At 41.0% G+C, this 27,231-nt stretch overlaps 1 protein-coding gene and 1 long non-coding RNA gene across 12 annotated transcripts in view; both read right to left on the bottom strand.

The window, feature by feature from the left end:
- The window catches only part of LOC109425970 (teneurin-m), a 649,264-nt gene that overhangs the window by 66,018 nt on the left and 556,015 nt on the right, over positions 1–27,231 (bottom strand). For 9 of the 11 annotated variants that reach the window (XM_062856604.1, XM_062856606.1, XM_029876005.2 and 6 more), the window contains 3 exons: positions 16,315–16,581; positions 5,231–7,180; positions 4,068–4,345 (listed from right to left, as the gene is read on the bottom strand). In XM_062856604.1, the coding sequence (XP_062712588.1) occupies positions 4,068–4,345; positions 5,231–7,180; positions 16,315–16,581 (2,495 nt within the window). The remainder of the gene's footprint in view (positions 1–4,067; positions 4,346–5,230; positions 7,181–16,314; positions 16,582–27,231) is intronic. The other 2 variants (XM_029876012.2, XM_029876013.2) reach the window with 1 other exon arrangement.
- On the bottom strand, positions 22,546–25,297 carry LOC134292113 (uncharacterized). The gene is made up of 2 exons (XR_009999475.1): positions 24,643–25,297; positions 22,546–24,487 (listed from the first exon to the last, which is right to left on the bottom strand). It is a non-coding gene; the product is annotated as an uncharacterized LOC134292113 (long non-coding RNA).

The following is a 27,231-nucleotide window of genomic DNA, read 5'->3' as shown; positions in this document are numbered from 1 at the left end:
GCAAACTCACGTGTCATGCCTCGAGCATGTGTGCTTGTCAACAACGCAATCGTTGCTACACTCATCTCTGAACTAACTACCAGAGATGTATGTGCTATCATAATAGATGTATCTGTTGGAAACCTCAACAGGAAATACGTTTATTGTTCGGTTTATTTACCGCATGATGAACCATCCCCTACGGATGCTTTCAAGCAAGTCATTGCATACTGCACTTCAAAAGGCCTTCCGCTAATTGTTGGTAGTGATGCTAATGCTCACCATATAATCTGGGGCAGCTCAGACATCAATTTGAGAGGCTCCAGTTTGATGGAATACTTGAGTAGTACAGATCTTGGATTACTTAACATAGGCAACCGCCCAACCTTCATGGTATCTGGTAGAGAGGAAGTGTTAGACATAACGCTTTGCTCTAGCAGAATTAGTCATGAGCTGACCAATTGGCATGTGTCAGATGAAGAATCTTTATCTGATCATCGTTACATCTTGTTTGAACATGTGAATTTTACTTCGCAAACTTTGCGTTTCAGGAATCCCCGGTCAACCAACTGGGATCTCTTTACCGATTTGGTTGCAGCCAAATTTCATGGATACTCACCATCAATTGACACTCCAAGTGATTTAGATGATGCCGTTGATACTACAACGGCCTTCATCATGGAAGCTTTTGAAGAAGCCTGCCCTCTGCGGTCTGTGAAGACCACAAGAGGAACCCCTTGGTGGAACTCCGATCTGGCGAAGCTCAGGAAACAATGTAGAAAGAGTTGGAACAGACGACGTTCGGCTGGATCGGAGGCTTTCAGGTCGGCTCGCAAGGCCTACCAGAAAGCTCTTCGGTCTGCTGAACGATCCGGCTGGAAAAACCTTTGTACAAATGTTTCCAGTCTGAGTGAAGCCAGTCGATTGAACAAAATCCTTGCAAAATCTAAGGATTTTCAAGTGAACGAACTTCGTTTGCCAAATGGTGATTTCACTTCCTCTGATGAGGAAGTTTTAGAATGTTTATTCAGTACACACTTCCCCGGATGTGTGGATATTACATCTTCGGATGAACCTGATGTCTTTTCTTGTAGTTATGATTCTTTAGCTTCGGCTCGGAGTATCATAACTTTAGAATCGATTGAATGGGCACTTAATAGCTTTGCTCCTTTCAAATCTCCTGGGGCAGATGGGATTTATCCTATTTTGCTTCAGAAGGGATTTGATCATTTCAAACATGTTTTGAAACAACTACTTGTTTGCAGTTTTGCTACAGGGTATATTCCCAAATCCTGGCGGGATATTACTGTGAAGTTTATTCCGAAAGTGGGTCGCGCGTCGTATGAAGAAGCAAAGAGCTTCAGACCTATCAGTTTGACCTCTTTTCTTCTGAAATGCTTAGAACGCATTGTGGATCATCACATCCGTGATGTTTATCTGGCCAATGTGCCTCTTCATGTGAACCAACATGCTTACCAATCTGGAAAGTCCACTTTGACTCTTTTACACAAAGTTGTTTACGATATCGAGAAGGCATTCGCTCAAAAGCAATCCTGCTTGGGTGTTTTCTTAGATATCGAGGGTGCCTTTGACAACGTGCCTTTCGATGCCATATTGGAAGCCGCACGGGGTCATGGTATATCTCCAATGATTTCCAATTGGATTCACCAAATGCTCAAAAACCGACATCTCTTCTCGACATTGCGTCAAGCGGCGATTAGGAAATTGAGTGTTTGTGGATGCCCCCAAGGGGGAGTCTTATCACCACTTTTATGGAATCTCGTAGCAGATACGCTATTGAGGCAACTCAAAAATAGCGGTTTTCCTACTTATGGTTTTGCCGACGACTACCTAACATTGTTAGTCGGTATGTGCATCAGCACCCTTTTCGACCTGATGCAAAACGCTCTTCAGGTAGTTGAGGGTTGGTGTCGCCAATATGGCCTTTCGGTAAATCCGAGTAAAACATCTATTGTTCTTTTCACGGAAAAGCGAAACCGTAATGGTGTTCGAACTTTACGTCTCTTTGATTCTGAAATCAATGTGACTGAACAGGTAAAGTACGTTGGAGTCATTCTTGATTCCAAGCTTTCCTGGACACCTCATGTTGAGTTCAGAATCATGAAAGCTTGTATGGCCTTCGGGCAATGCCGGCGAACCTTTGGTACAACTTGGGGTCTAAAACCCAAGTATATCAAATGGATCTACACAACTGTTGTTCGGCCAATATTGGCCTATGGATGTCTTGTGTGGTGGCAAAAGGGCGAAGTGAGAACGGTCCAATCAAAGTTAGGCCATCTCCAAAGGATGTGCTTAATGGCGATGTCTGGAGCGTTCTCTTCAACTCCCACGGCAGCGCTCGAAGTTCTCTTTGACGTTGTCCCACTACACATTCATCTCAAACAAGAAGCACTTTCTTGCACTTACCGTCTATGGGTACTCGGTTTACTAGAGGAAACTCCTGTGAACCGCAGTTCAACACACACCTCGTTGTTTCCACTTTTGGTGAATTGGGACAAAGTTGTCCTTGCTCCAAGTGATCTTACAATTGCTTGTAATTTTCCATATAGGACATTTTCCACCAAATTCCCTTCCCGGGAAGAGTGGACATCTGGTTATCTGGAGAGAAGTATTTCAGACGGCATCGTATGTTACACTGATGGCTCCCTTCTAGAAGGTCGAGCAGGTGCTGGTGTTTATTCTCGTGAGCTAAGGCTGTATCAGTCTTATTCACTTGGCAGACACTGCACCGTTTTTCAGGCCGAAATCTTTGCTCTTATGTGCGGAGTGCAATCAGCACTTCAGCAGCACGTAATGGGCAAAGTAATATACTTCTGTTCAGATAGCCAGGCTGCTATTAAAGCACTTGCTTCGGCCAACTCCAGGTCGAAGATAGTTATCGCTTGTCGAACTCAAATTGAGGAGCTGAATTCAGCAAACGCTGTTCACCTTGTATGGGTACCTGGCCATTCTTCCATCGCTGGAAATGAATTGGCTGATGAGTTAGCTCGCACTGGAGCATCACATGACTTCATTGGCCCTGAGCCAGCTATTCCGGTATCCAAGTGTTGGGTGAAGCTTCAGATTGACACCTGGGCTGCCACTCAGCACAAACAATACTGGAATAGTTTGGAGTCATGTCGTCAAACAAAATTGTATTGTACTGAGCCATCTCTAGGGGTGGCAAAGTATCTAACAAATCTGTCAAAGCAGAATTGCAGCATGCTGGTCAAAGCATTGACTGGCCACTGCCGACTCAGTTATCACATGGCGAATATTCAGCAAGCTGATTCATTTGCATGTGATAGCTGTGAATCCGATTATGGAACTTCGTATCATTTAATATGTAACTGTCCAGCTTTTGCGCAATTGCGTTTCCGAGTACTCGGGAAACACTTATTTAGTGAAACTGACTTCAGAAACCTGAATCTTCAGGACGTTCTGTTGTTCTTGACCCGCTGTGGTAAAGAGCTATAGGCTCTCTTTACGCTTTATGCATTATCACAGTGCCCTTCTCAGGGCGCTGTTCGCACCCATTGTGGCACGCTTATGCGTTATTACAGTGTCCTTTTCAGGACGCTATGTGAACCCATTGTGGTACGCTTTTGCGAGTATGACGATCCTATTCCCTTACCTGTCCTTTCCCATCTCCTATCCTTTTTCCTTTCCTTCTCCGTCAGGTAAATGATGAATAGGCTCGTGTTCATGGCGATGGCACAAATTTCCCAAATGGAGGAGAACGTGCCTCTAGAGCCGACCTACTGATACCTGATACCATAACACCTACAAAAATGCCGCCTTCAACTTTCTGAAGACAGCATCTTTGTAAATCTTCAGGTTTTGGAGATATCGAGGTGAGTCAGGGTGATGCAATATTGTTGCAATACTTTTTGTGAGCCTATACTTAGTGTATTCCAGTCATTCTCGGGATTTACTGGCATTTGAAGAAAACTTCATATATGTAATGAATGGTGTTTTTGTAAAGGTTTCAGGTTATCCTTCCCGTTTCCAATCCACAAGGTTTAATCTTGATTCCTCATCGGTACCAATAATTAAGAGCACCCCCAATTAGTCAGTCATATACTTACATGCGTGGCGCGCGTCTGCCGGGCGTTGAATCCGCTCAGCACCTCCTTAAAATGGTACTGCGTGTGCGTGGGCAGCGCATTCCGTCGGGCGTACACTCCGATCGAAGCCCCCCGAGGGATCCCGTAGTCGAACTTAACGTAGGCCGGTTCCGATTGGTAGAACTGCATGTTCCAGTAGCTGTACGGGGGGATTTCCTTCGACAGCCGCTGGCCCAAGGTGATCTGCGAGAAGGTGGTCCCATCCGGGGGGAAACTCCGGGCCGGGAAGGTTCGTGCACCTGTTGTGGGTTTTGTTGGTTGATTTGTTTTTTTTTGTTGTTGGTGGTCGAAATTTGTTATGGCAAACACATTCACACATAGACACAGACACGGTGAGGAGTAGTTTTATGGGGGGGTGGTAGTATGTAGAAGAAACAGCATCAGCAGCAGCGGCGCCAAAATCCACCCGGATGATGTGTAGAACAAGTTGTTCGGTTGGTTAGCAGGTGTCAGAGAGAAAAAGAGAAGAAGAAACGGGGGTGGGAAAGAAAGAAGAAGAGCAAAGTTAGTATACACACGGAAGAGCATTTTGCTAGGTTCTCAGGCTTTAATGCCGTCGAAAGTGGATGAACGCTGTGTGAATATTAATTAATAGGTATGTGTACTGGTAAAAGTTTTTATGAACGGTCGTCGGCGAAAGGAAGCGAAGCATGGCATGCAAAGCATTTTTCCACAAACCATTACGGGGTGAGTTTTCTCAAGCTTTTTAGGTGGGTTAGGCTAGGTCTATGTGTAATAGGGTGTCCTAAAATGGAGCATAGTCAGGAAACTCGGGGAACCAAGATTCCTGATTATGTGACACCCTAATATGTACTTTGATGGTAGGATGATAGAAGAGGAAAGAGCAAGACAAAAAAAAGAGATGGTGGAACGTGTTAGCTTGCTGTGGTGAGAAGTGTGGAATGTCGAGCTCCGAGCTCGAAGCACAGAGATGCGATTTCAGGTTAGCAGCGCGCGCGTCAAGTGGATCCTTGGGAATTCTGTTTTTTTTTCTCCTGTATGCTTCTGGTATCGTTTTCTACGGAGGATGTCAGCGGTCCTTTTGTATGTACACTTTGTCGCTGTCATGGCTGGGACTGAGAGGATGATTTTTAACTTTGTGAGTTTTATGCTTAAATCCTCACCTTCTAGGATCAGAATCGGTACCGGTGGAGGAACTTCCGGGCATTGCAATGCCATTCCAGGTTCGGCGGTTGTCGGTGGTTCCTCGTCATTTTCTTCGGTGCTGTGACTTGTGGGTTCAGTTTCACTTTCAATAGTTGATGTTTCCGACGGAGATGTTGTTGTCGTGCTATCGAGTTCTACTGTTTCAGAGCTAGATTCCGCATCCTCAGTGGAAGCGCTGTCGTCGTCAATAATACTTACCACTTGATACTTTTCAAACATCGAAGAGTTTGGACATTTGATGGGACATGGTGGCGCTGGAGGAGGTTCAGGCCGCTCAGGTGGGCATGAATTTTGAACATTTTCAACGTTTTCTTTCTGCTTTTCGGTTTTTGGAATGTTTTCCGGCGGTGTCGGAATCGATACTTGTAGAACATATACGGAATGCTGAACGGTTCCCATACCATGATCGGTTGCAATGGATATGTTAACAAGCAGACGTGGCAAAGTAGCGCCTTCTTTGCTCTCATTATTTGTCGAATTACTATCCTGAACCAGATAAATGGGAACTTGTGGAGCAACAGCCACCACCGGGATGGCAGTGCTCTGTTGGGCTGGTTGTTGATGGATCTCATTAGCAGGAGGGAGGGTGTGAATTTCCACTTTTTCCTCCTCGGCGGCAGTCTTCTCCTGCACGTTCTTGTAGTAGAGCTTGCTTTTTGATTTTCGCAGTTCTTCACCACTAATAGGTCCATCTTCTAGGCTGATGAGTTCAACGTCCACCGCATCGTCCATCGGTCCCAAATGCTCGTAGTGAGCCAAAGGATCATCATTGGGTAATTTCTCTTCCTCAACGGAGCCACCATCGTCGACGTCGTCAATCGGAATGTATTCCGTTGGGGAAGAGACGTCTCCATCCACGGATAGCTCTTCCGAGTTCATGCTTAATTCCACATCAAATGAATTATTTGTGATTAAATCAGGATCAGTGCTAGTTGTAACATATGTTAAGTCATTATCATTAGTGGTAAAAATGTCCTCATTCCCTTGCCAACCCCGAGAATCATGGTCGTAATCAGATGAGGCGGTGGTGGTACTCTTACTACTGCTCTCGATAGGTTGCTCAGTAGTTGATTGAAAATTCTGCTCCTGTTTCTCATCGTAACCATCGTTGTAGTCGTCGACGTCGCCGTCTTTGTAAGCAGTTGATTGTTGCTCGTTTGACTCCGGTGGCACACCGGAAGCGGAAGATAACGGTAATGATGGTGATTGTGATAGAGCGGAAGGTGGATAGGAAGTCAAAGTTGTAGGAACAAACAAAGCGGAAACAATAGGACCATCATCGTGCTGAGTGGCGGAATTGGGAGGGGAAGTGGATCTTGTTGTTGTCGCTTCGTCACCACCTACAACACCGTCGTCAGTGGTGGAAGTGTCGTCGGTAGCGACTATGGGTGAACTAACACCATTATCCGTAAAACCATCACCGATGCTAGTAGTAGCAGAATCTACGCTAATATCATGCAAAACTAAATTATCAAAATAATCAGCACGCCTGTCGGCAACCATTTGCGGTTGTGACATCTTAGCATCGTCAGCACTATCACCAGGGTTAGGAACGACACTTCTACGTGATCTACTGTGAGAACTGGGGTTATTACTGTTGGTGGTGATTACTGTACCTCCGTTGCCGTTCTGTTGGTTGCCGTTCGTATTACTATTGCTGTTGGCCGACGCGGTTGATGCCGCTGACGAAGACGAGGACGCCGATGCGGAAGCAGAACTTAGCGAAGCGGAATCGGCCGCACTGCCGGATGGGTTAGGCCGCCCTGGTAACGTTCCGATGCTACCGGGGCCCGCCGCCCGGTTCGCGTCCGCTATCGTACTTTTGGCTGCAGAGATTTCTGCTTTTTCATCGACTAGAACTGTACAGGGGTTGTTGGTAGGATATGATATACTTAATACGTTAGATGCTGCGAATGATAAGTATAGAATTGAGATTAATTAGTGCCAGTTGTGCTGAGATCTGTAATGCGTGCCATAATGGAGAGATGCCGTGCTTGTGGCGCCGATGCAGGGCTGGGAGCGAGTCACTTTTAAGTGATTTCGACTTCATGTCTAAAAGAACTCAATTAAGTCGGTTTCCAAGTAACATTTTTGAGTCAAATAGACTAGAAGAGGTTCTTAGAACCAAAATAAGAGAATTAGGTTTTATAACGGTTCTTAAAACCTCTACAAGACTAATTGGTCGATAACATTGTAAAGGTTAGGGTTATGATTGGTGCATATTATCTTTCTCTTTCTAGGAACATTCAAAATTATAGTTAAAATACTAAAACCAAATCAATTCTCGATTATGGAAGCGTCACAAGAACAGCAAACTATTCATCCTTTTCGATGGTTAATTCCTACTGAACTGTAAATAACCCTAACAAAAATTCATCAAAATAAAGGAAAAATGGGAAAAAAGTTAGGAAAACTAGTAATAAGGGAAACCCACTTAAATTGAGTAAATTTAAAAAAAAAACTGGAATGCATAGAAAAAAAATGTGAAGTTCTTTTTTGTGAGAAAAATATTGTACATTGGCGTTACCAGAAGCCCGAGTTCATAAAACTCATTTTGCAAGAAGAATGGCAAATGGTGTGCGCTTCTTTCACTTTTTTTTTCAAATTATAATCGGAAAATATATTGCTTGCGAAGTGCTCTATGATTTCTTCACGATTGGAGCATTCAGTTGATGTTCTTCGTAACTAAAAATCACGGAAAAATCATAATAAATTGACGTTTCCTCTAATTAAATACAACGGACATTTGAGATTCAATGGGATTTTTTTTTCAGGGATGTTTCCTGCAGGGATCTTCAGGGACTTCTTTGGGAGTTTCTTCAGAGATTTTTTCGGGAATTCCTCTAGAATTTCCATCTAAAGTTATTGTGAACATTCCTTTGGAAATTCCTCAAACGATTCCATAGGGCCTTCCATCAAGGTTTCCCAGATCAGCTTATTGGACGCAGTGGCTTAATTTCCCCAACAGGGGTAGATAAAAAGATTTCCTAAGTAAATTCCTCCATGCAAAAATTATTCCGGGGATTCCTCCAAAAAACTATAGAGATTTTCACTATTTTTTAAAGTATTCTTTTGAGAATTTCGCAAACTTTTTTTGGGGAATCGCTAGCAGCAATCCTTGTTATATTTTCAAAGGACTTGTTGAAATTGTTTTTCCCGATGTTGTCTGGGGACTTCGACTAAGGATCGGAAATTTCTCAAAGTATTTCAATGAGTCTTTGGTGGATTCCTCCAGGAACATTTTTGGCATTCCCCCAAGAATTCACCTGGAATTTTCAACGATTCACTGGGGATTCATTTACAGAATTGATTGGGCGATTTTTCAAGGGATTCATTGGAATATTGTTCCTGTTTTTTTTTTTGTTATCAGGAATACATTCAGGGAATATTCATCAACTATTTTATTAGAAATTCCTTCAGGAACTTTTGGCAAATTCATTCAGGAGTTTCTTTGATGAGTTCTTTTAGAAATCCTTGGAAACTTCTGCTGGAATTTATTGTAGAATTCATTCAGGAGTCATCTAGGTATCTCAATGTATCCGCCGGAATTTTTCCAAATACTTTATTTAGAGTTTCTCGATGAATTTTCGCAGGGAATAGTTGAACAAGCTCCAGATATTCTCATGGGAATTTTTCTGAAATTTTTTTCGGGAATTTCTTCCAGACACTCTTTTGTATTTTTTTTTCAGAAAATCATAGGAAAATTCTCCAGAGATTTATTTGATTGAAAGTTGCTCTACAGTTACTTTGTAGAATTTCTCCAAAGCATCCTCTTAGCGGAATCCCATCAAGCATTTCTAATACTTATATATTCTCCGGCGAAACTTCTGTAGAGATTTCTTGAAAATCTCGTTTGATAATTCTTCCAAAAAATCCAAGTTCATCTACGGATTCCATCAGCAAAATTCTTCAAGTATTTATACGACAATTTTCCTGACATTCATTGAGAAATCTTCTTTGGGAAATTCTGCGAATAATTATCCCAGCTATTCATTGGGAAATTCTTGAAAAGAATTCCATCGGGAATTTCTCGGGATATTTCATAGGATTTTCAATGAGATTTTTTGGAAAATTTCTCTATAGTTCCTTGGAGTTTTTTTTTAGTATTTCACAGAATAAGTAATTCTTTATAAGATATGTTCAGAAATTTGTTCATGAGTTCTTTTGTGAACTTCTCCAGGTATTTTAATAAAGTCAAATCAATTCTCCAGGTATTCTAGTGATTTTTTTTTAAATATTCTTTGCAGAAGTTCAACAGCAATTACTTGTTTTTTAGTGATACATAGGATAATATTTCCAGAGATCTTGTTTTCGGTTTACCCATCTAGAGAATCATTAGAAATTTCTATAGGGATTCTTCGAGGAACTCATCCAGATACTTTATTATGGAATTCTCCCAATGATTCCGTCAGAATTTCCTCAACATATTCTGGACATTATTTTTGGGTTTTTCCGTTTAATCCAAGAAAACCTAAAAGAACTTCTTAAGAATGTCGTTGTAAATGTTACCATAGAATCATGGACTATTGCTCGAAACATTCCCTCACAATTTATTCAAGGTGTTCTTGAGGGATCCTTCTTACCGAATTTTTCCTGCGATACCTTCGAGAATTTTTGCAGAATTTCATCAAGAAACTCTTTAAGCAAATTCTCCATGGATTCCTAATGGAATTTTGTAAGGAATTCGTTGAAGAATTCTGTCAGCGATTCCTTCAGGAGTGAGTTCATTCACAAATTTTATGAGCAATTTGTTCCAACAAGAAATTCTGTAAGGGTTTCGAAAATCATTCACGAATATTTTTGGGAAATCTTCCAGGATTTCCAGGAAATTCCATCGGGAATTTCTTCAAGGATTTCGCAAGGAATTTCTCTAAAAAATCGTTAGAGAATAAATCCAGAGTATCAACCGAAAGATTCTCCAAATATTTAAAACAAGAATTCCTTCTTGAATTCATTGGAGGTTTTCTCCTGGGGTAATAATTACCAAATATCTTGATGAATCTTTTAAGGAAACTATTGTAACTTCCTGAACGATTCTACCGACAATTTTTCTATGGATTTCATCCGGAATTTCTTCAAGAACTCTTTGGAAATTTTTAATCAGAAAATTTCGAAAAAATTCTCCAGGGATTTCGTTGTTGATGAGGAGTTTATCAGGAGGGTCAGATTTCTTTGATGTGAAGACCTTAAGAGGACTAAGGTTTGAGCGTGATTATCAACTGTCATGAACTCAAGAATCCTGCGTCCGTTACTTTTCAACATCCAGCGCTACTCAACAGAAGGTGTGGCAATGGAATACCGCTAGTGAAGTTGGATGTGCGGATTGCGGATACGGGATTTCAACGTAGACTAAGTACAACCTCAACAATCTGTGACAATTCAGGGAGCACTGATCACAGCAACGCCGGAAGTGATAGGTATTTCTCAAAGACCTCCTAAAAACGGTTGGCTGTAGTGTCAGAAGAGGATGGATGTGAAAAAACGTTGCCAGAAGTCGGATGTTAGTGACTGGTGCACGGCAGAATAGAATGCTGTACACAGAAGAGAGAACAGCCGAGAAAAGAATTCACTGCAGAACGAAGAAGCAGTATGAGGAGCGTTCCATTTAACTGTAGCACAAAAGAGTATGGAACGAAATGATATGTGGTAATTTTGCGAAAATCTTAATGGTGTGCAGTGAAGAACAGCACCGTCTCCTCCCGTGATGTATTGCTCACAGTTTAAAACTATGTTAGCTCTCACGAAGAGAGAGAACTTCAAAACTTCGTTTGGTAGCTACAATCTTCCCACGATTCCTCCAGATGTTTCTTCCGGAAGTCCTGTAGGGAGTGTTCCTGAGATATCTTCAGGGATTCCTGCAGTGCTTCTTTTAGAGTTTAGAGAATCCTAAAAGGATTATTTTAGGTATTCTTTTCGACATTCCTTCAGGGATTTGAGCTGGAATGCCTTCAAAGATTCCTTCCGGTACTTCTGCTGTGATTTCTTGAGGGACTCCTTTTGAAAGCGAATATGAAAGAATATAGATTTCTGCCGAGATTTCTAGGCAATTCTAGATTTTTAAGATATTCGTGCCGGAATTCCTGATGGGATTCCTTCAAAAATTCTTGGATTTTTTTTTCTATAATTCTTTCAGGGTTAGCCTCTTAGCTTCTAGTCAAGATTCTTGTCATGATTCCTCTAAGCTGTATTCCATCAGCTATTCTCTACCGGATTCCGTCTAGAATAACTGTCGGAATTTCTGATGGGATTGCTTTAGAAATTCCTGAAAGGATTCTTTCGGGAATTCTAGCTGGTATTGCTGCAGGGATTCCTACTAGGATTCGTAATGTAATTCCTTCTGGTATTCTTTCAAAGCGTTTGTTAAGATATATTCAGAGAATCCAAAGGGAATTCTTTTAGGAATGAGAGCCGGGATTCCTGTAGTTATTCCTTGAAAGATTCTTCCCAGGATTTTCTCAAAGATTTCTCACGGATTTTTCCCGGCGTTTGTCTACGAATTCCTTCCGGGATCTCGTCTGTGATTCTTTCAGGGACTCCTGCTGAGTTTCAGGGATTACTCCGGGGATTTCTGCCGTGATTGATTTAGAAAATCTTCTGAATGGAAATTTTTAAATTTTATGTGAATCGTAACACTGCTGTAGACCCATTTCCTCCTTCAATAGTGTTACGTTGCTTAAGAAGGATCTTTGAATAACTTCGACAGAGGAAGAAAGAGTATTTATTCAAACAGAGCGTAATTTAGAGCTAATCATACCCTTATTAGCTCTAAATTACGCTCTAGATTGGGAGAAAAATAGAGAAACAGAGAGAAATAGGCTTTTTATACACCTAGGTATCTCTACTGAACCATGATTTCCTTTTTTCATCCATTATATGTCACGAGAGTATAAAAGTTGTGCTAAAATAAAGCTTGAAAAAATATTGGATGTTGAGGATTTTTTGGAACTACACCATAGACTTCCAATTTTTTGAGTGAAATCATGTTTAATTTATTGAAATTTAACTGTTGATAACATATGGTTATATAGAATCAAATTGTGAGACATCAGAAACCCGTTTGATGTCCTCTAATCACTAACTATATCATGTGTATAAAGGAGGTTGTCACCTCCGTAGCAGACCGAGCACCAGATAGCTGTTGCGGTTTAAGCGGACCTTAAGAACACTCAACGTTCAGGGTGACTGTGAGCGATTGGCACAGGACCGAGTTCAGTGGAGAAGAAGCCTTTATTCGGAGAGATTCAACGGAGCAAAAAGTAGTCCACCAGTTATCTGCACTACCCGTCATAAGTATGGACTTGATTATCTACAAAGATACAGTCTTCAGCAAAGTTGTTCAGAAGGCCATTGACATCTTAGAGACAAGCAAGGTTTGCAATTCTGCCGCTAGGTGACGCTAGTGAGCATGTAAAAAAGGGTATTATCGACCAGGTCCATCTCACGCTTCGGATAAGATTTAAAGTTCAAATATTCGAAAAAAATCAGAATACGTTTGCTTCATGTAGCCAGTGTTATTCGCAATTCTTCCGCTAGGTGACGCTAGTGAGCATGAAGACATGAACTTCCTATCTTTCCGAGATCGTGAGATAGAGCTGTTTAAAAATGCTCCTTTCTCATGCCCATTGTCACCTAGCGACAGAACTGCAAACCTCATTGTTTGTCTTTAAGATGTTAATGACCTTCTGAACAACGTTGCTCACAACTGTACCTTTTCATTCAGTGATAGACATTCGTTTAGCCGAGGCTAAAAAAAATTCAAAAAAGTGCCAGGAAACTCATACAAAAGATTTTATGATAAAACTTTTTTATCGTAGTGATAGTATATCTAGTACTGTTTTATAAAAATGTGGTACATCACACTTACATATACACTGAAACAAAAACGAGGGTAAAAACCCTTCAAATGTCATTTTTTGCCTAGACATTCGTTTAGCCGAATTGTACAATTTTTAGAATTCCATAATAAAATACTATCAAATTTCGAAAAATATCCAACAAAGTCATTTTGTATGGTGATCTGCATTATAGATCGACTTGTAAATCATGAATTAGATCGTTTTTGGAAGTGTTGCCATATTAGTTTTGCATGCATCTCATATAAATATGTCATAATATTTTAAATGTTTCTCAATTGAGATTTGATGTAGTTATTTTTGTCGGAAGTGTTTCAAAAAAAATCTAATGAAAGTTTCATGACCAAAGCAGGTTGAAATTTTGCGAAAAACAACGTTTTTAACAGAAAAAAATAACACAAACTATCAAAAAATCACGTATTTAAGTATTGTTTTGAAGAAATATGATGGTTTCACTTGCATAAATCTCAGCGTTTACTACTATTACGTCTTCTAATAGCTCCCAATATCTTCTAGACTGTATTCTGGCTGAAATAATATACATAGGACGGCTCATATTTCGAGAAATGGCACCGAAAGTATTCAAATTTCTAGCATGAACTACTTGTTTCATAATTTAGACATTCTTTTCAAATAAATCATGTTAAAAATGAATGTGGTTGACAACTAAGACTTATTTATAATATATTTCTTCAGATTGAATGAAATAAGCCAATTATTTAACCAAATCTTGCATTTTTGTATGAGCATCTGCTTTTGAATAAACAGGGTACACAAAATCTGACACTTCTTGCAGTTCTTTCACTTTGCAGTCTTCTAACTCATTTAGTAATGGTAGTATCAAACAGGTATACTCCACAGGCATTAGAGCACGTATTTATTTCAATACAGAACTATTTATTTTAGCTTTTATCCATCCCATTTTAAAGTTTAACCAACCAAAAACCAATATACTTATTTTTTTCATGACATTTTATGCAATAATTTGAACATTTCTGACAATAATTCTGTGCCATATTTTCAAAACTGCTAATCTATCTTACGTTTGAGTGTTTACAGGAATCAGTTTTCTTAAATAAATTTGTTTATCGTCGCTTCTCCTTATCGGGACATTTTTTATAATATTTCTCTGAATTTCACAAATAAATAAACTTTTAAGGTCAAATATCTTGCTAACACGTCATAAACTAAATGCCTTGGAGTATATTCTCGAAATATACTCACGAAATTGCAAAAAAATCTATTGAAAACCAATTTTTCATTTACCTCGGCTAAACAAATGTCTAGGCAAAAAATGAAATTTGAATGGTTTTTACCCTCGGTTTTGTTTCAGTGTATATGTAAGTTTAATGTATCACATTTTTATAAAACTGTACTAGATATACTATTACTACGATAAAAAAGTTTTATCATAAAATCTTTGGTATGAGTTTCCTGACATTTTTTTTGTTCTCGGCTAAACGAATGTCTATTACTGTATAACCAGAAATTCTAGATATAGCAGCATGAATTTACAAGTTTTCAGGAGATGCTAAACTCTTTGGTAGTGATGCAATATTCAACTGAGTGTAGCAATACTTTTTAAAGTGAGTTCGTACTTACGACGGGTAGTTTAAGTAAGTTTTGGTCACTATTCATGATGATTCCAGTCACTATGGCCACCTGACCGTAACCAGCCCTGCACCGCCCGTCGAAGTAGGCACTGACTGGATAGCGGAAAACCGCACAAGTGCGAAAACCACGAACCCACAGCAGCAGGGCTATGCTGCGTTTTCTGCCGCACGGTCGTGTCTGTAAGTGCCTGACAGTGAGTGATGGATTTGCGTTGGATTCAGAGCAGAGCAGAGCCCGGAAATGCGATGACATTTGTTACATCGATGATAAGGAGATTCCCGATTTTTTTCCCGCTTTCTCTGACATGTGCGATGCGAGTATCGGCGAAATGGTGGTGGTGATCATCGAGCGAAATAAGGAAAATCATCCCATGCGTGCATGTACATATATTGATGGTTTCATTTTCGGGGTAGGATTAAGCTACCAGACGACGACGTGGTCTTTAATTTGGGCTTAAAGCCAAGCCATATGCGAGTAATGAGTCGTTAAATTGGGATAAATCCTTCTAGGCATTTACCCCTGCCTGATGGACTTTCCCTCCGCCTCGTCTCGCCATTAGGTTTAATGGTCATCACTTGAAATTGGAAGCTCCTAATTTGTAGCCGAGAGTGGACGAGTTTTCCATCCACATGGTTGCCATAAAGCAGAGCAAATTGAGTGATTAAAAATCACACCGAAAATTGCTCCCCTCAGATTACGACGACGAGGACAACGAAGGTTGACGCCCAAATGGTTCCCGCCGAATGGTTCCGAAACGAAAAGCACACGGGACAAGACAAAATGACACGAGAGGGCTCGGTTTTTAATGACATGGTATAGAATTTCGATGGAAGGTGCCTAACTACCTACTCGCAGCATCATCAAGTGTGACTGGACAAAATTGGCCCAGCGAATTACTGAGGCAAATCGTTGCCTGATGGTCACACTTTCCCGGGTATACGGAAGGAAATGGACGAGAGAGAGAAGAGAAAAAAGTATGTTTGTGTGGAATTGGCTTTTGTTCCTTGGTTGGTTTGGTTCTGAAGGGAATACGGTAGAATGGAGATGGACAGACAGCCAATGCGGGGGGTTATCAAAAGTTAATGATGGCATGCGACAGAAGTGATTTGGCGTCCTTGCGATGATCATAGTGTGCCGCGATGCATGAAACGTGGTCAAATTCCAGTGGTCCAGCTGTAGCATTTGAAAAGTTTTAAAATTTAACACCAAATCTGTGTACTTCGAAAAGGACTTATTTAAAAAGACGAACAAAGAGACAAGTGTTTTTGGAACGTGGTTAGCCACATTGGCTCACCTTGTATGACCATAGTCATCTTGCATCTTAAAAACCTTGGATCCCACGAATCGGTGTTCATCGAAAACAAAAACCAATTTCATAATGCAAACTGCTTCCAAAGGCAAGTTTGGTCACGATTTGTACTTCCACAGGAACGCTGTGTTTATGGTGCAATTTTATACTGAAAAAAAGGACAATATTGAAGCCCATCTGTACCCCAACAGCGTGGCATCTCTCCAATTATGCTGCTCATATTAGAACACCCGCCGAAAAATCCCCGAACCCAAACACCGCCTACCTGTTAATAGTAATGTTATAACCAGTATAACACATAATAATACAACTAGTATAGCCGTACACTTCCATGTACATTTGGTGAAGCTGAAGCCCTTGCGAAAGTTCAGCGGCGCTGAGTAGTGATGTGACGGTGGACCACACATGGCGCTCCGGGGCGGCAGTACCGGACCCATGCAGTTGCGGTCGTAGCTCTTGAGCGTGTCCTTCGTTGGGGTTGAACAGGCCGAACCCGTTTTGTAGTCTATCGGTGATCCTTTGTTATTAATTGCTGAAATTAGACGGGAGAGAGAGAAAGAGAATGAGTTAGCATAATCTGGTTGACTGGAGCTAACGCGAGAATGAGAGACGAATGGGGCGGGGAGGCAGTCAAAGCTTGAAATTTGAGGGCTTTACATTAGGCCCGTAAAGACTATAATTAGGGCTTCCATCGCAATTTAGTAAATTGAATGAAGGTGTAATGATACCTTTCGAAAGGGGGGGGGGGGAGAAACTGTTTTGCGCCGTTTAAAATTAAACAACTTGTTCCTCTGCTTTGGTTTCTAGCATGGAAGCTTAGTTGGTGGGATCATGATTCCAGCGAATGTCGTTGAACGGGAATTGAACTAGGGTCTGGGACCATTTGGGCAGGGGTACCTATTTTGGGCACTTGCTGCCATAACTCATCCAAATTTGGACCGATTGACTTTATTTTTGGGACAAGATCAGATACGTTGAGTGTCTAGCATTGTTCAAAAATTCAAGTCAATCGGTTTGTAATTGACTGAGTTATAGCAGCAAGTGCCTAAAATAGGTCCCGCTGCCCAAATGGTCCTAGACCCTATTATTCGTTTTTTCTTTGCATTGCAGTAAGTCCGATGCTAATATTATTTTTCTTTTATTTTCGAAAACTCTTACTGTCACAAGGAAGGGTGGGGTTGATTTGAAAATATACTGAAAAAATAAAAATGAATTATGAGCTTGAGCTTGAGCTTGATTGACCGCCCGTGGATGCTACTCCAGTATCGCAAGACCAGCTACACTCACACAAGGACCAATGAGATAACTGCCGGGGACTAGCAGGCATCTTCAGTGTGTGAGCGTTGGTGATCTTCTATTTTTAGACGACAATGGCGCCTGCCACGTCAGGTTGCTGGTCAATGTGGGGAAGGCGAAGGGGTAAGGAAGTGATGATTGCAATCGTTTGTATCCACATCTGGCCGAATATACCTCTGCGCCAGCACAAATTCATGCGGATATTGGAGTGTTGGTGGGAATTGGTTGGCAGAAGGTTCACACATTGGTGTGTGGATACCAGAGGAAGGTGATAGAATTGTGTGTTTTTATTATTTTTAAGATGTGCGGCACAGATCGCTTGATTGCATAACTTGTAGGCGTTTTCTAATAGGATTGTGACACTGTGCTGTGAAAGTATGGAAGGAAGGGAAACGGCTTTTTCAACCCGTTTCTGTTCTAGCGACGGCTATGAACATGTTTATATACATGAGTTGTATATGTAGAGAGCAGAGAGAAAGTATATAGAAAGATACAAAGTAGGAGGAAAGGGACGGGCCAGGGATTGAACCCAGGACCTTTTGCATATAAATCAGAAGCGGTAGCCACTAGACCACCAAGTCCGTCGTGAAAAAATAAAAATGAATTATGTATTGAAAAAAAAAAAGAAATAAAGAAATCACGAAAAAAATAAAAACTGATCTAGGCTTCATGATAGAATATTTACTTCTTAGCAGCAAAGAATGAGGCCATCATTAGCTTTTTTTGGTGGGTGACTTGAAGCTGCTAATTTTTTTCGATACTGGGTTTTTGCTCCAAACGCTGTGAGGCTACTTGCTAAATTTGGATACTGAAAGTCAGCTATTTACAGCAAAATATTGAAAAAAAGTTAAGGTTTTTGGAAGATGAAAATAATCCACTGGTGCTCGTAATGCGTGTCTGTCGTGTCCGTTGTCTAGTGTTAAGTTTCGTTCAGTCTGTGCAGCCTCTGGCTGAAGACGGTGTCTGTGTCTTTTTTTGTATACAACGAATAACATGAACAATATTTTCGTATAGAAGTAAAATTTCATTTGGATTGAAGAAGATTGCGCCTACGCAATTCGTGCGTTGAGCAGGAAATGCTCCATAGGCGTTAGCAGTACTTGAAAAGTGAAGTGTTTTTACCTGAACGAAGCAAAATTTGTTCTTCTTTGACCGGTGCCTTTCTAGCCAAAGCGGTAGCTAAATGTCTTCATTGGCTAACATACTTCTGAAACAAGTGGGACCAGGCTAGAAATATTACTGAGCGGAGAGAAAGGAACGATGATTCAACGCTGTGTGGCTCTCTGAATATTTCTCCTTGCCGGTGTACACGGCAATGCATATACTTCACAGATCGAAAAAAGAGTGTTTAATTCTGTGACACATGGTGCACATAATTGAAGCTTGGGATATCACAGAATTTACATGACATATCATGTAAAGTTCATGAAATGTCATGTAAACTTCCATCATATGTCATGTAATTCATCATGACTCTGACACAATTTTACATGATATATCATGAAAACCATCATAACACTAAGTTTACATGACTAAAATGAAGTTCACATGACGTGTAAATCTCATTATTTTTTATCTGTGTTGGTTTTTATCACGTAATTACAGTGCAAATGCCATAAACTCGTATGAAATTAATTATAATAGTAACGTTCAGCATTCCCTTACCGATAAAATGTTAGTTTTTATCATTTCCGCAGAACAAATCAGTAACAAATTTTGAAAACGACGTATAATCAACGGTGTAGCATTGATTATACTCTCTCTCTCTCTCTTCTTGGCGTAACGTCCTCATTGGGACAAAGCCTGCTTCTCAGCTTAGTGTTCTATGAGCACTTCCACAGTTATTAACTGAGAGCTTCCTCTGCCAATGACCATTTTGCATGCGTATATCGTGTGGCAGGCACGAAGATACTCTATGCCCAAGGAAGTCAAGGAAATTTCCTTTACGAAAAGATCCTGGACCGACCGGGAATCGAACCCGTCACCCTCAGCATGGTCATGCTGAATACCCGTGCGTTTACCGCCTCGGCTATATGGGCCCTTGATTATACGTCGTTTTCAAAATTTGTTACTGAAATGATCTGCAGTCAGTTTGCTTCACGAGTAAACCGACCGATGAGAAACAGCGGTCGCAGAAGTTTCGGTTTCCCTTTGCTCTCTGTGCGTGTTCGATCATAATGGTGGTTGGCGTTGATAACTAATCGTATTTTTCATATTCACTCGGATTCAAGCACTGAGTGTTATTTCACTCTGTTGCTTGATTTGGTTGCGAAGTTTGATCCCAAGCAGCACTTGCAACATCATCCCTCTCATTCAAGTTGCATAGTCATAGTCTTGTGCTCTAACTATCCCACCAGGACAACTCCACAATACTTAGTAACGATTTCTCCCTCATTTATGAAACCACCTAGCATAAACTCGCACACGCTAGAATAAAATTTCCATAAGGTTCTGCCGGGAACTACTGCAATCACGTGCCCTGCCAAAAGTAGCCATCATGAAAAGCCACATTACCCTTTACGGTCATGCCTGATTTTACTTCCCCAATTCAATCCAATAGGGATCCCTCTAATCTGCAGGCAATCCAGCCTAACTTCACCCACATATGCCCGAGGCATTCAAGGGGAAAAACTCCACAAGGCCCTCATCGCCGTAAATCTATAAAATCTAATATAATTTATTATTAATTTCACACCATTTTAATAGATTTTCCAAAATAACAATAAATTTCAATTTAGAATTCCGCTCACATCCCCGACTTGGGGACCGGCGACCACCGACAATACCGCCATATGCCAGCAGCAAGCCAAGTGGGTCGTCCTAACGCGGGCAAACGTTGATCCCAATGCTGTTTTTGCACACTACTGCTGACTGCTGCCACCGTTCTGACGATGATGATGATTGGATTTTGGGGTCGTTTTCCATCTGCTCGCCAGCTCCTTCCTCCTCTCGCCCTCTCGTCCGAAAGTAAGTTTTCCTCTGCATGCCGCTTGGAACAAACAATAGCACTGACTGCCATGCCACCACACCATACTCTCTCTACTAACAGTCTCTAAAATCATAAAATGCAAACACTCTCTCGCACATCTCGGCGGCTGAGCAGACGGAGGAAAACGTGTCCTCTTGGTGCTGCTCCTGCTACTGCTGCGGCAGAGAAAACTAGACCGTTTTTCGAGGGTGAGTTGCATCGTCGTCATATGTTGCATCTAGCAGCCAACCAGCGACCAAAGCAAGCTCTGTAGGTACGTGATTGTGTGATTTGGTCGACCACGAGCCGAGAGCTCTCTTGAGGCCGTCACAGTTGGCTGCGAACAGACCAGGGACCAGCTTTGATCAATGTATATTATGCCTCGGCAGATGAAACTGATAGCGTGTCCCCTGTGTTTAGCGATAACCGTCGCATCGCAGCCCGGGCGATGGCGGATTCAATTACCGCCGAATTTTGCGGCGGTGGTGATGCACCGATTGATTACAACCCTGCCTGCCAGCCAACCGAGCGACCAGTACAAAAACTAGGGAACGGGGAAAGAATCCAAAACAATATAAACCAGCAAAGCAGCGCAGTAGGAGCGTGCTGCAGGATCACGGACCGGAATCCGGTTATCCTAGTGCTGCAGCAGCCGTAGTTGAGTTGCTTATCTCTGGATCTCGCCGTCAAATACGGTTGTTCCTGATGCTGCTGGTCTCTTGTTTGTTTCCCGGTGCCCGTTAGTGGTGTGGAAAACTGTAAGACTGTCGCAATCCACACACTGCAGCATCAGTAGGTTCTACTAGGTTAGGTACGTTCATCAGTCAGAGTCGGAGCGGAGCCGTCTGGCATCGTAGTGCTGTTGACAAAACATATTCTAGGATTTTCCGGACAGGGAGGATTTTTGTCTTCTTTCGTTAGCGTCACTCCGGTGTGTGACGGGGCGGCGCAAACAGGAAGTAGGTACCTAGCGCTAGCGTTGTTACCGCCGCAAAGATGAGTATTGTTGCTGCAAGTCCAAGTCCAAGCCGGTTAGCGTTGAGCCTATGTGATGGCCGTATTTATTATCTCGCAGGTGGGTAGAGGAAGCTACTTGGCCACGGCGGCGGCGGCGGCGGCGGCACGGTTTGTGACGATTGTGGTTCCCCAGGAGAGGGTTCTTAGCAGCACCACATGGTCCGGTACGGGGATGGCTTCATGATGGTGTGTTTGTGTTCTATTTGGTGTTGGTGGTTTGACACTTGGTGCATCGTGTTTTGCACTTGGCTTGGCGTACGGTGCATCGCCACAAAGGTGGCCATTTATTGAATTAGCGGAATGGACGGGAAGGCTAAGTGGCAGGATGGATAGATGGCATTATTCGGTTTTGGTTTTGTGTGCAGATTAGCTTTGAGCGTAGATGGAATCAGATCACAGCCAGCTTTATTAGCTCCTTGGACCGTTGATATTGATTCAGATTTGGTGTGGAATTTGAGTGATTATCGAAACCAGCCGTTATGCAGAGCCTTAGCGTGGTCTCAAGGCGCCCTTGGCAAGCATCCAGTTTGGCGCCCCACAACAATTAGACATAGGTAATTTGCAAAAGTTAGTAGTTATTTTTTGTAATGTTTCTTTGAGAGTTGAATTTTGGTGTTTTTCATTCGGGGTTTTCTTCGCCCAAATTCTTTCCTGTTGAAGCAGGCATTTTTTTGTTGAAATTACTTTTTTTTTGTTTTTATTTTTGTGTATATTGAAATTACTGTCAAGGCGTTTGTCAAAACTGAACAACCGACGCATAAGTAGTTTCAACTGGATACTGATAGAATCTAACTAGTAAATCTCCGGAAAAATAAATAAAAATATTAGTTAAAAACAACTACCCCGGGTGGTAGTATCAAACTAATATTTCGGTTGAGTCAAATTCAAACCAAATATCTTGTTGAATCAAACTGAAATTTGTTTATGTTTACTATTATTTTTTCTCCGTTATCTTGGACAGTCTGTTGATTCACCTGAGCGGCCATTTTGCAGCAGTCAAGTTACGTCAAACACACAAGGCTACGGTGGCGCTATCTGTTCATTTCATAGCGGTCGTTTTAGTTATTTTAGCCTTCCGTTAATCGCGCTGTTGTACTTTGTACAACACATGAGAATTATCGACTATTACTTTGAAACCATCTTTTCTATCGACGCCAACCCCAAATGTATTCTACAGGAATCTTTGGAATATTATAAGACCTTTTTTGAAAACAGTATAACTCCTTATAATGCGGAAAATTGAAAATCGCAATATGAAGAACGTACTATATTTAAGATAAGATAGACAGTTGAATGTGAATTAGTGTATTTCAAAATCTAAATGATCTAGAAATATGGTGTCTTCGGCAAAGTTACTTGGGATATCAAGGGCCTTCGCGAGGTGATCTGAGAAATTCAGATTTCAACCGATAGGCGGCGCTAGTGAGCATGTAATTTTTATATCCCATATAACAGGATCCTGAGTACTTAGAAAGATGGTGTCTTCGGCAAAGTTGTTTGGTTGGTTAAACCCTAACTGATGGAGAGCCGTTTGGTTTGAAACTCCACATCTAGGTGGCGCTAATGGGCATTGAAATTGTATAACTCATACATCTCAGGACCCTGATTACTTAGAAAGATGGTGTCTTCTGCAAAGTTGTTTAGTAGATCAAACACTAACTGATGAAGACAAGTATGATGTGGAATTCCACATCCAGGTGGAGCAAGTGAGTACTCAAATAATATAATTCATATATCTCGAGATCCTGATTACTTAGAAAGATGATGTCTTCAGCAAAGTTGTTTAGTAGATCGAACACTAACTGATGGAGAGCCGTATGATTTGAAACTCCACATCTAGGTGGCGCTAGTGGGTATTCAAATTTTATAACTCATGTGTCTCAGGACCCTGATTACTTAGAAAGACGGTGTCTTCTGAAAAGTTGTTTAGTAGATCAAACACTAACTGATGAAGACAAATATGACGTGCAATTTCACATCCAGGTGGCACTAGTGTGCATTCCCATTTTATACTTCATATATCTCAAGATCCTGATTACTTAGAAAGATGATGTCCTCGACATTGTTGTTTGATGGATAAAGGATGGATGTACTTATCCCGTGACATTGACAACCTTAAGATAGAGTATATTGAAATACGACGGTCAGATATTGAATATTTTACTAAGCGCTTTAACTTCATGTAAAATTAATCAATCAAGTGCAAATTTAAACAAATTATAATCAACTAGTTGTGTAATTTTCAAATTTTGAAAACTTTCGGAAGTATAAAAATTTACAGCCCGTTGATTTTTTTTTCTAGATGAATAATAACACGTTCATGCTTTTGCAAATTTACAATTAGCGTCTTCTGGTGGCAGAGGCACGAATCAAATGGTCAAACAACTGAAAGCCCTTGATCTACCAACCAACCTTGCCAAATATATCAACTTCCCAGGTAATCAGACTCGGAGATATATAAGATATAAAATTTGCATACTCATTGGCACCACTTACTGGCGAAATATTGATTTCAACGACCCATCAACCAAATGCACTTAACCTATTTGACAACTTTGCCGAAACCACCATCTCTCTTCTAGTAACCAGGATCCTGAGAACTATTGCATATACATTTGTTATGTTCACTAGCGTCATCTAGTGGTGAAATTACGATTCAAACGGACAACTATCTGTAAGTTTTCGATCTTTTAGAAGGTCGGCACAAGAGGTAACTTTTTCTCCATTTGGTCTTTGATCTACCAAACAACTTTGCCGAAGACACCATCTTTCTGAGTAAAGTGGAGCTTCGTGGCCGTTCGGTTAGCGTTACCAAGCGTGTAACCGCACCATGCTATCCACTAGTGCATGTAATGTATGTCGTGTCCATGGTCTAGTGCTAAGTTCTGTTCAGTCTGTACAGCCTCTGGCTGAAAACGGTGTCCCGTGCCTTTTTAATCGGGATCCTGAGCTACATGCGATTAAAAATTTACATGCTCACTAGCGCAACTGTCACTCATCTATAAGCCCTTGATATACCAAACATCTTTGCCGAAGACACTATCTTTCTAAGTAATGAGGGTTCAGAGATACATAATATATAATATTTACGTGCTCACTAGCGCCGCCAAGTGATGAAATTTCACATTAAACTGCGAATCATCCGTAAGTACTTGACCTACCAAACAACTTTGTCGAAGACACCGTCTTTCTAAGTTATCAGGTTCCCGAGATACATAGGATATAAAGTTTATTTGCTCACTAGCGCCGCCTAGTGGTATAATTTCCAATAATCTGTAAGCCATAATCTTCCGTAATATGTAAGCCGTTTACCTACCAAACAACTTTGCCGAAGACACCATCTTTATAAGCCATCAGGATCCTGAGATATAAGAAATAACATGAAATTGCTCACTAGCGCCGCCTAGTGGTGAAATTTCAAATTAAACTGCGAATCATCCGTAAGTCCTTGACCTACTAAACAACTTTGTCAAAGACATCATCTTTCTAAGTAATCAGGATCCCGAGATACATAGAATATAAAGTTTATTTGCTCACTAGCGCCGCCTAGTGGTGAAATTTCCAATTAAACGGCCAATAATCTGTAAGCCGTTGACTTACCAAACAACTTTGCCGAAGACACCATCTTTCTAAGACATCAGGATCCTGAGATATAAGATATAACATGATATTGCTCACTAGCGCCGCCTAGTGGACGTATTACGAATCAACTTTGTCAGCATCAAGTAGCCCATGAAATTTACAACAACTTTGCCAAAGACAGTCCTCCTCTAAACAATCAGGATCCTTAGATATTTCAGAATGTATGGGTGTTGTACAAAGTACAACGCGCGACTGCTCGCGTTACAAAAATTGGCGCGAGTACTGAAAGGTTAGTGATCCATTGGCCAATGTTTCTCGATTGGGCGGGACTGAGGGCAATTTGGTGGATTGATATCCTTCTTGATGAAATCCACCCCGTTGTCTTGATACCTGTTGTAGTGGCAAATTGCCAGATCAGGTCAAAACTTAACACGTCCATTGTGAGCTCTACAGAACGGAAGAACACGCTTTTCCAGGCACTCCTGCTTGTTCACTTTGGAATCCATGGTTTTGTTTGTCACGAAAACCTTTGTTTTTTGGCCGCAGTTGCAAAAACCTTGCCAGATCCTCATCCAGATCAGCAATATAAGAGATGTCTTCTTTCTTCAGGAATCTATTGCAGACTTATGAAAGAAGCTTCGGTCAAATTACTAAAAAATCGATTTTCTAAAAAAAAATGTTTGGTAGAATATCTGAAGGAATTCCCAGTGGCATTTCTGGAGGAATTCCCGGAGGAATTTCTAAAGGAACCTCTGCAGGGTTTCTTATAGGAATTGTTGGAGGAATTACTGAAGAAATCTATTGAAGGCTCTGAAAAATTTCCAAAGACTTCTCAGGAAAAACTCAGAAAAAAAGTGAAATTGAAGTATTGAGGAATAGAAGAATGATGAAGTTTTGAAGGACTTGAAGGAATTTCTGAAGGTGTTTTGAATAAAATTTATAAATTTATCACTGACACAATTTTGAAACTTTGGAAGATTATCTAATAAAATCCTTTAATAATAAATCGGTTATTTAATAAAAAATCAAAAACAAAAAATATGAGGAATTGCTTTCAGTTTCGCCTTAAGAGTCAAGTCATTCCCCAGGGCGAAAGTTAAGAAATTTACAGAAAGAAACTTTCACTATAACTTTGATTTGCTCTGCTTATCAAAAAGTAAAATAGTTTCCCAAAATGAAATATTATATAAATACCCAGGTAATATCATGGTAAATATTTAAAATAAACTATAGAAATATGAGTTATTGAAAAACGTAAGTATATATTATTAATCTTGACATTTTGAACATTGAAATTTTGACAACATTGAAGAAAACAACAGCATTGTCCGGTTTTCTTCTAACAATAGGGCTTTTCGGCGCCCCTCTGAGGCCAACCTGGCCAACCGCGCGCTACTTCTTTGCCGTTATGTTCACACGAAACTATTTAAAATGTTGAAAAAAATGTTGCAATTTCCAGAGGGATTTCTTTTGATTTTTTGAAATATTGTTATGTTAGAGTTCCCAGCAAATCTGTGGCATATGAACTACACACACACAGCCACATGGACAAAATCACAGTCGGTAAAATTGATGGAACGAACATTTATCGCTGATGTACGCAAAATGTTTTGCTGCTAGATACTGAAAAGTTCCGGATAGATTCTGTTGGGATCTGTTATTCACGGTCTTTCTGGAGGATTTGCTGTACGATGAAGATTTGTTCCATTGTCAACTGGCCGTCGATGATACTGGCTTGAAAATTTCCCACGAATTCATTTGTTTTAGGTGATAGACGATGGGAAATGATCAGGGATGGCACTTCGTAGGTGTCATTCTAAATGATGATTGTTCTGAAGATCTCACATTGCGTAAGCTCGCCTTCCTTGGGAATGAGACAGATTATGCCTTGACTTAGCTATTCGGTTTCCCAGACCTTGACCATCAACCGGTACAGGCAGGCGTCTAACGTTTCTGGGCACATCTTGATGAGTTCAACTGCGTTACTATAGTAAGGATAATATCTTACAAGTTGCTTAGTTGATTCAGAACTGGTGAGTGATATCCACAACTTCCCTCAATGTGGGAGATCCTCTGCTGCACGGACGTATTCGATGCCATGGTCTTCCGAGCCTACGTTCTCCAGGCCATTCAGTTGTTTATCGAAGTGCCGCTTCCACCTTTCAATATCCGCAAGTCCGCACTTCAAGAGACCTTATTCCTACAAATATCAGCTCGGTGCACGAGCCTTTTTCGAGATGTGTTGAGCTTCTGGTAGAACTTCCGTGTTTCTTGAGAACTGCACAGCAGTTTTCATTTATTCGCACTCCGATTCATACA

This window comes from Aedes albopictus, chromosome 3 (assembly GCF_035046485.1).
Source record: "Aedes albopictus strain Foshan chromosome 3, AalbF5, whole genome shotgun sequence".
Classification (NCBI taxonomy): domain Eukaryota; kingdom Metazoa; phylum Arthropoda; class Insecta; order Diptera; family Culicidae; genus Aedes; species Aedes albopictus.
This window is presented reverse-complemented; position numbering and strand designations above follow the sequence as displayed.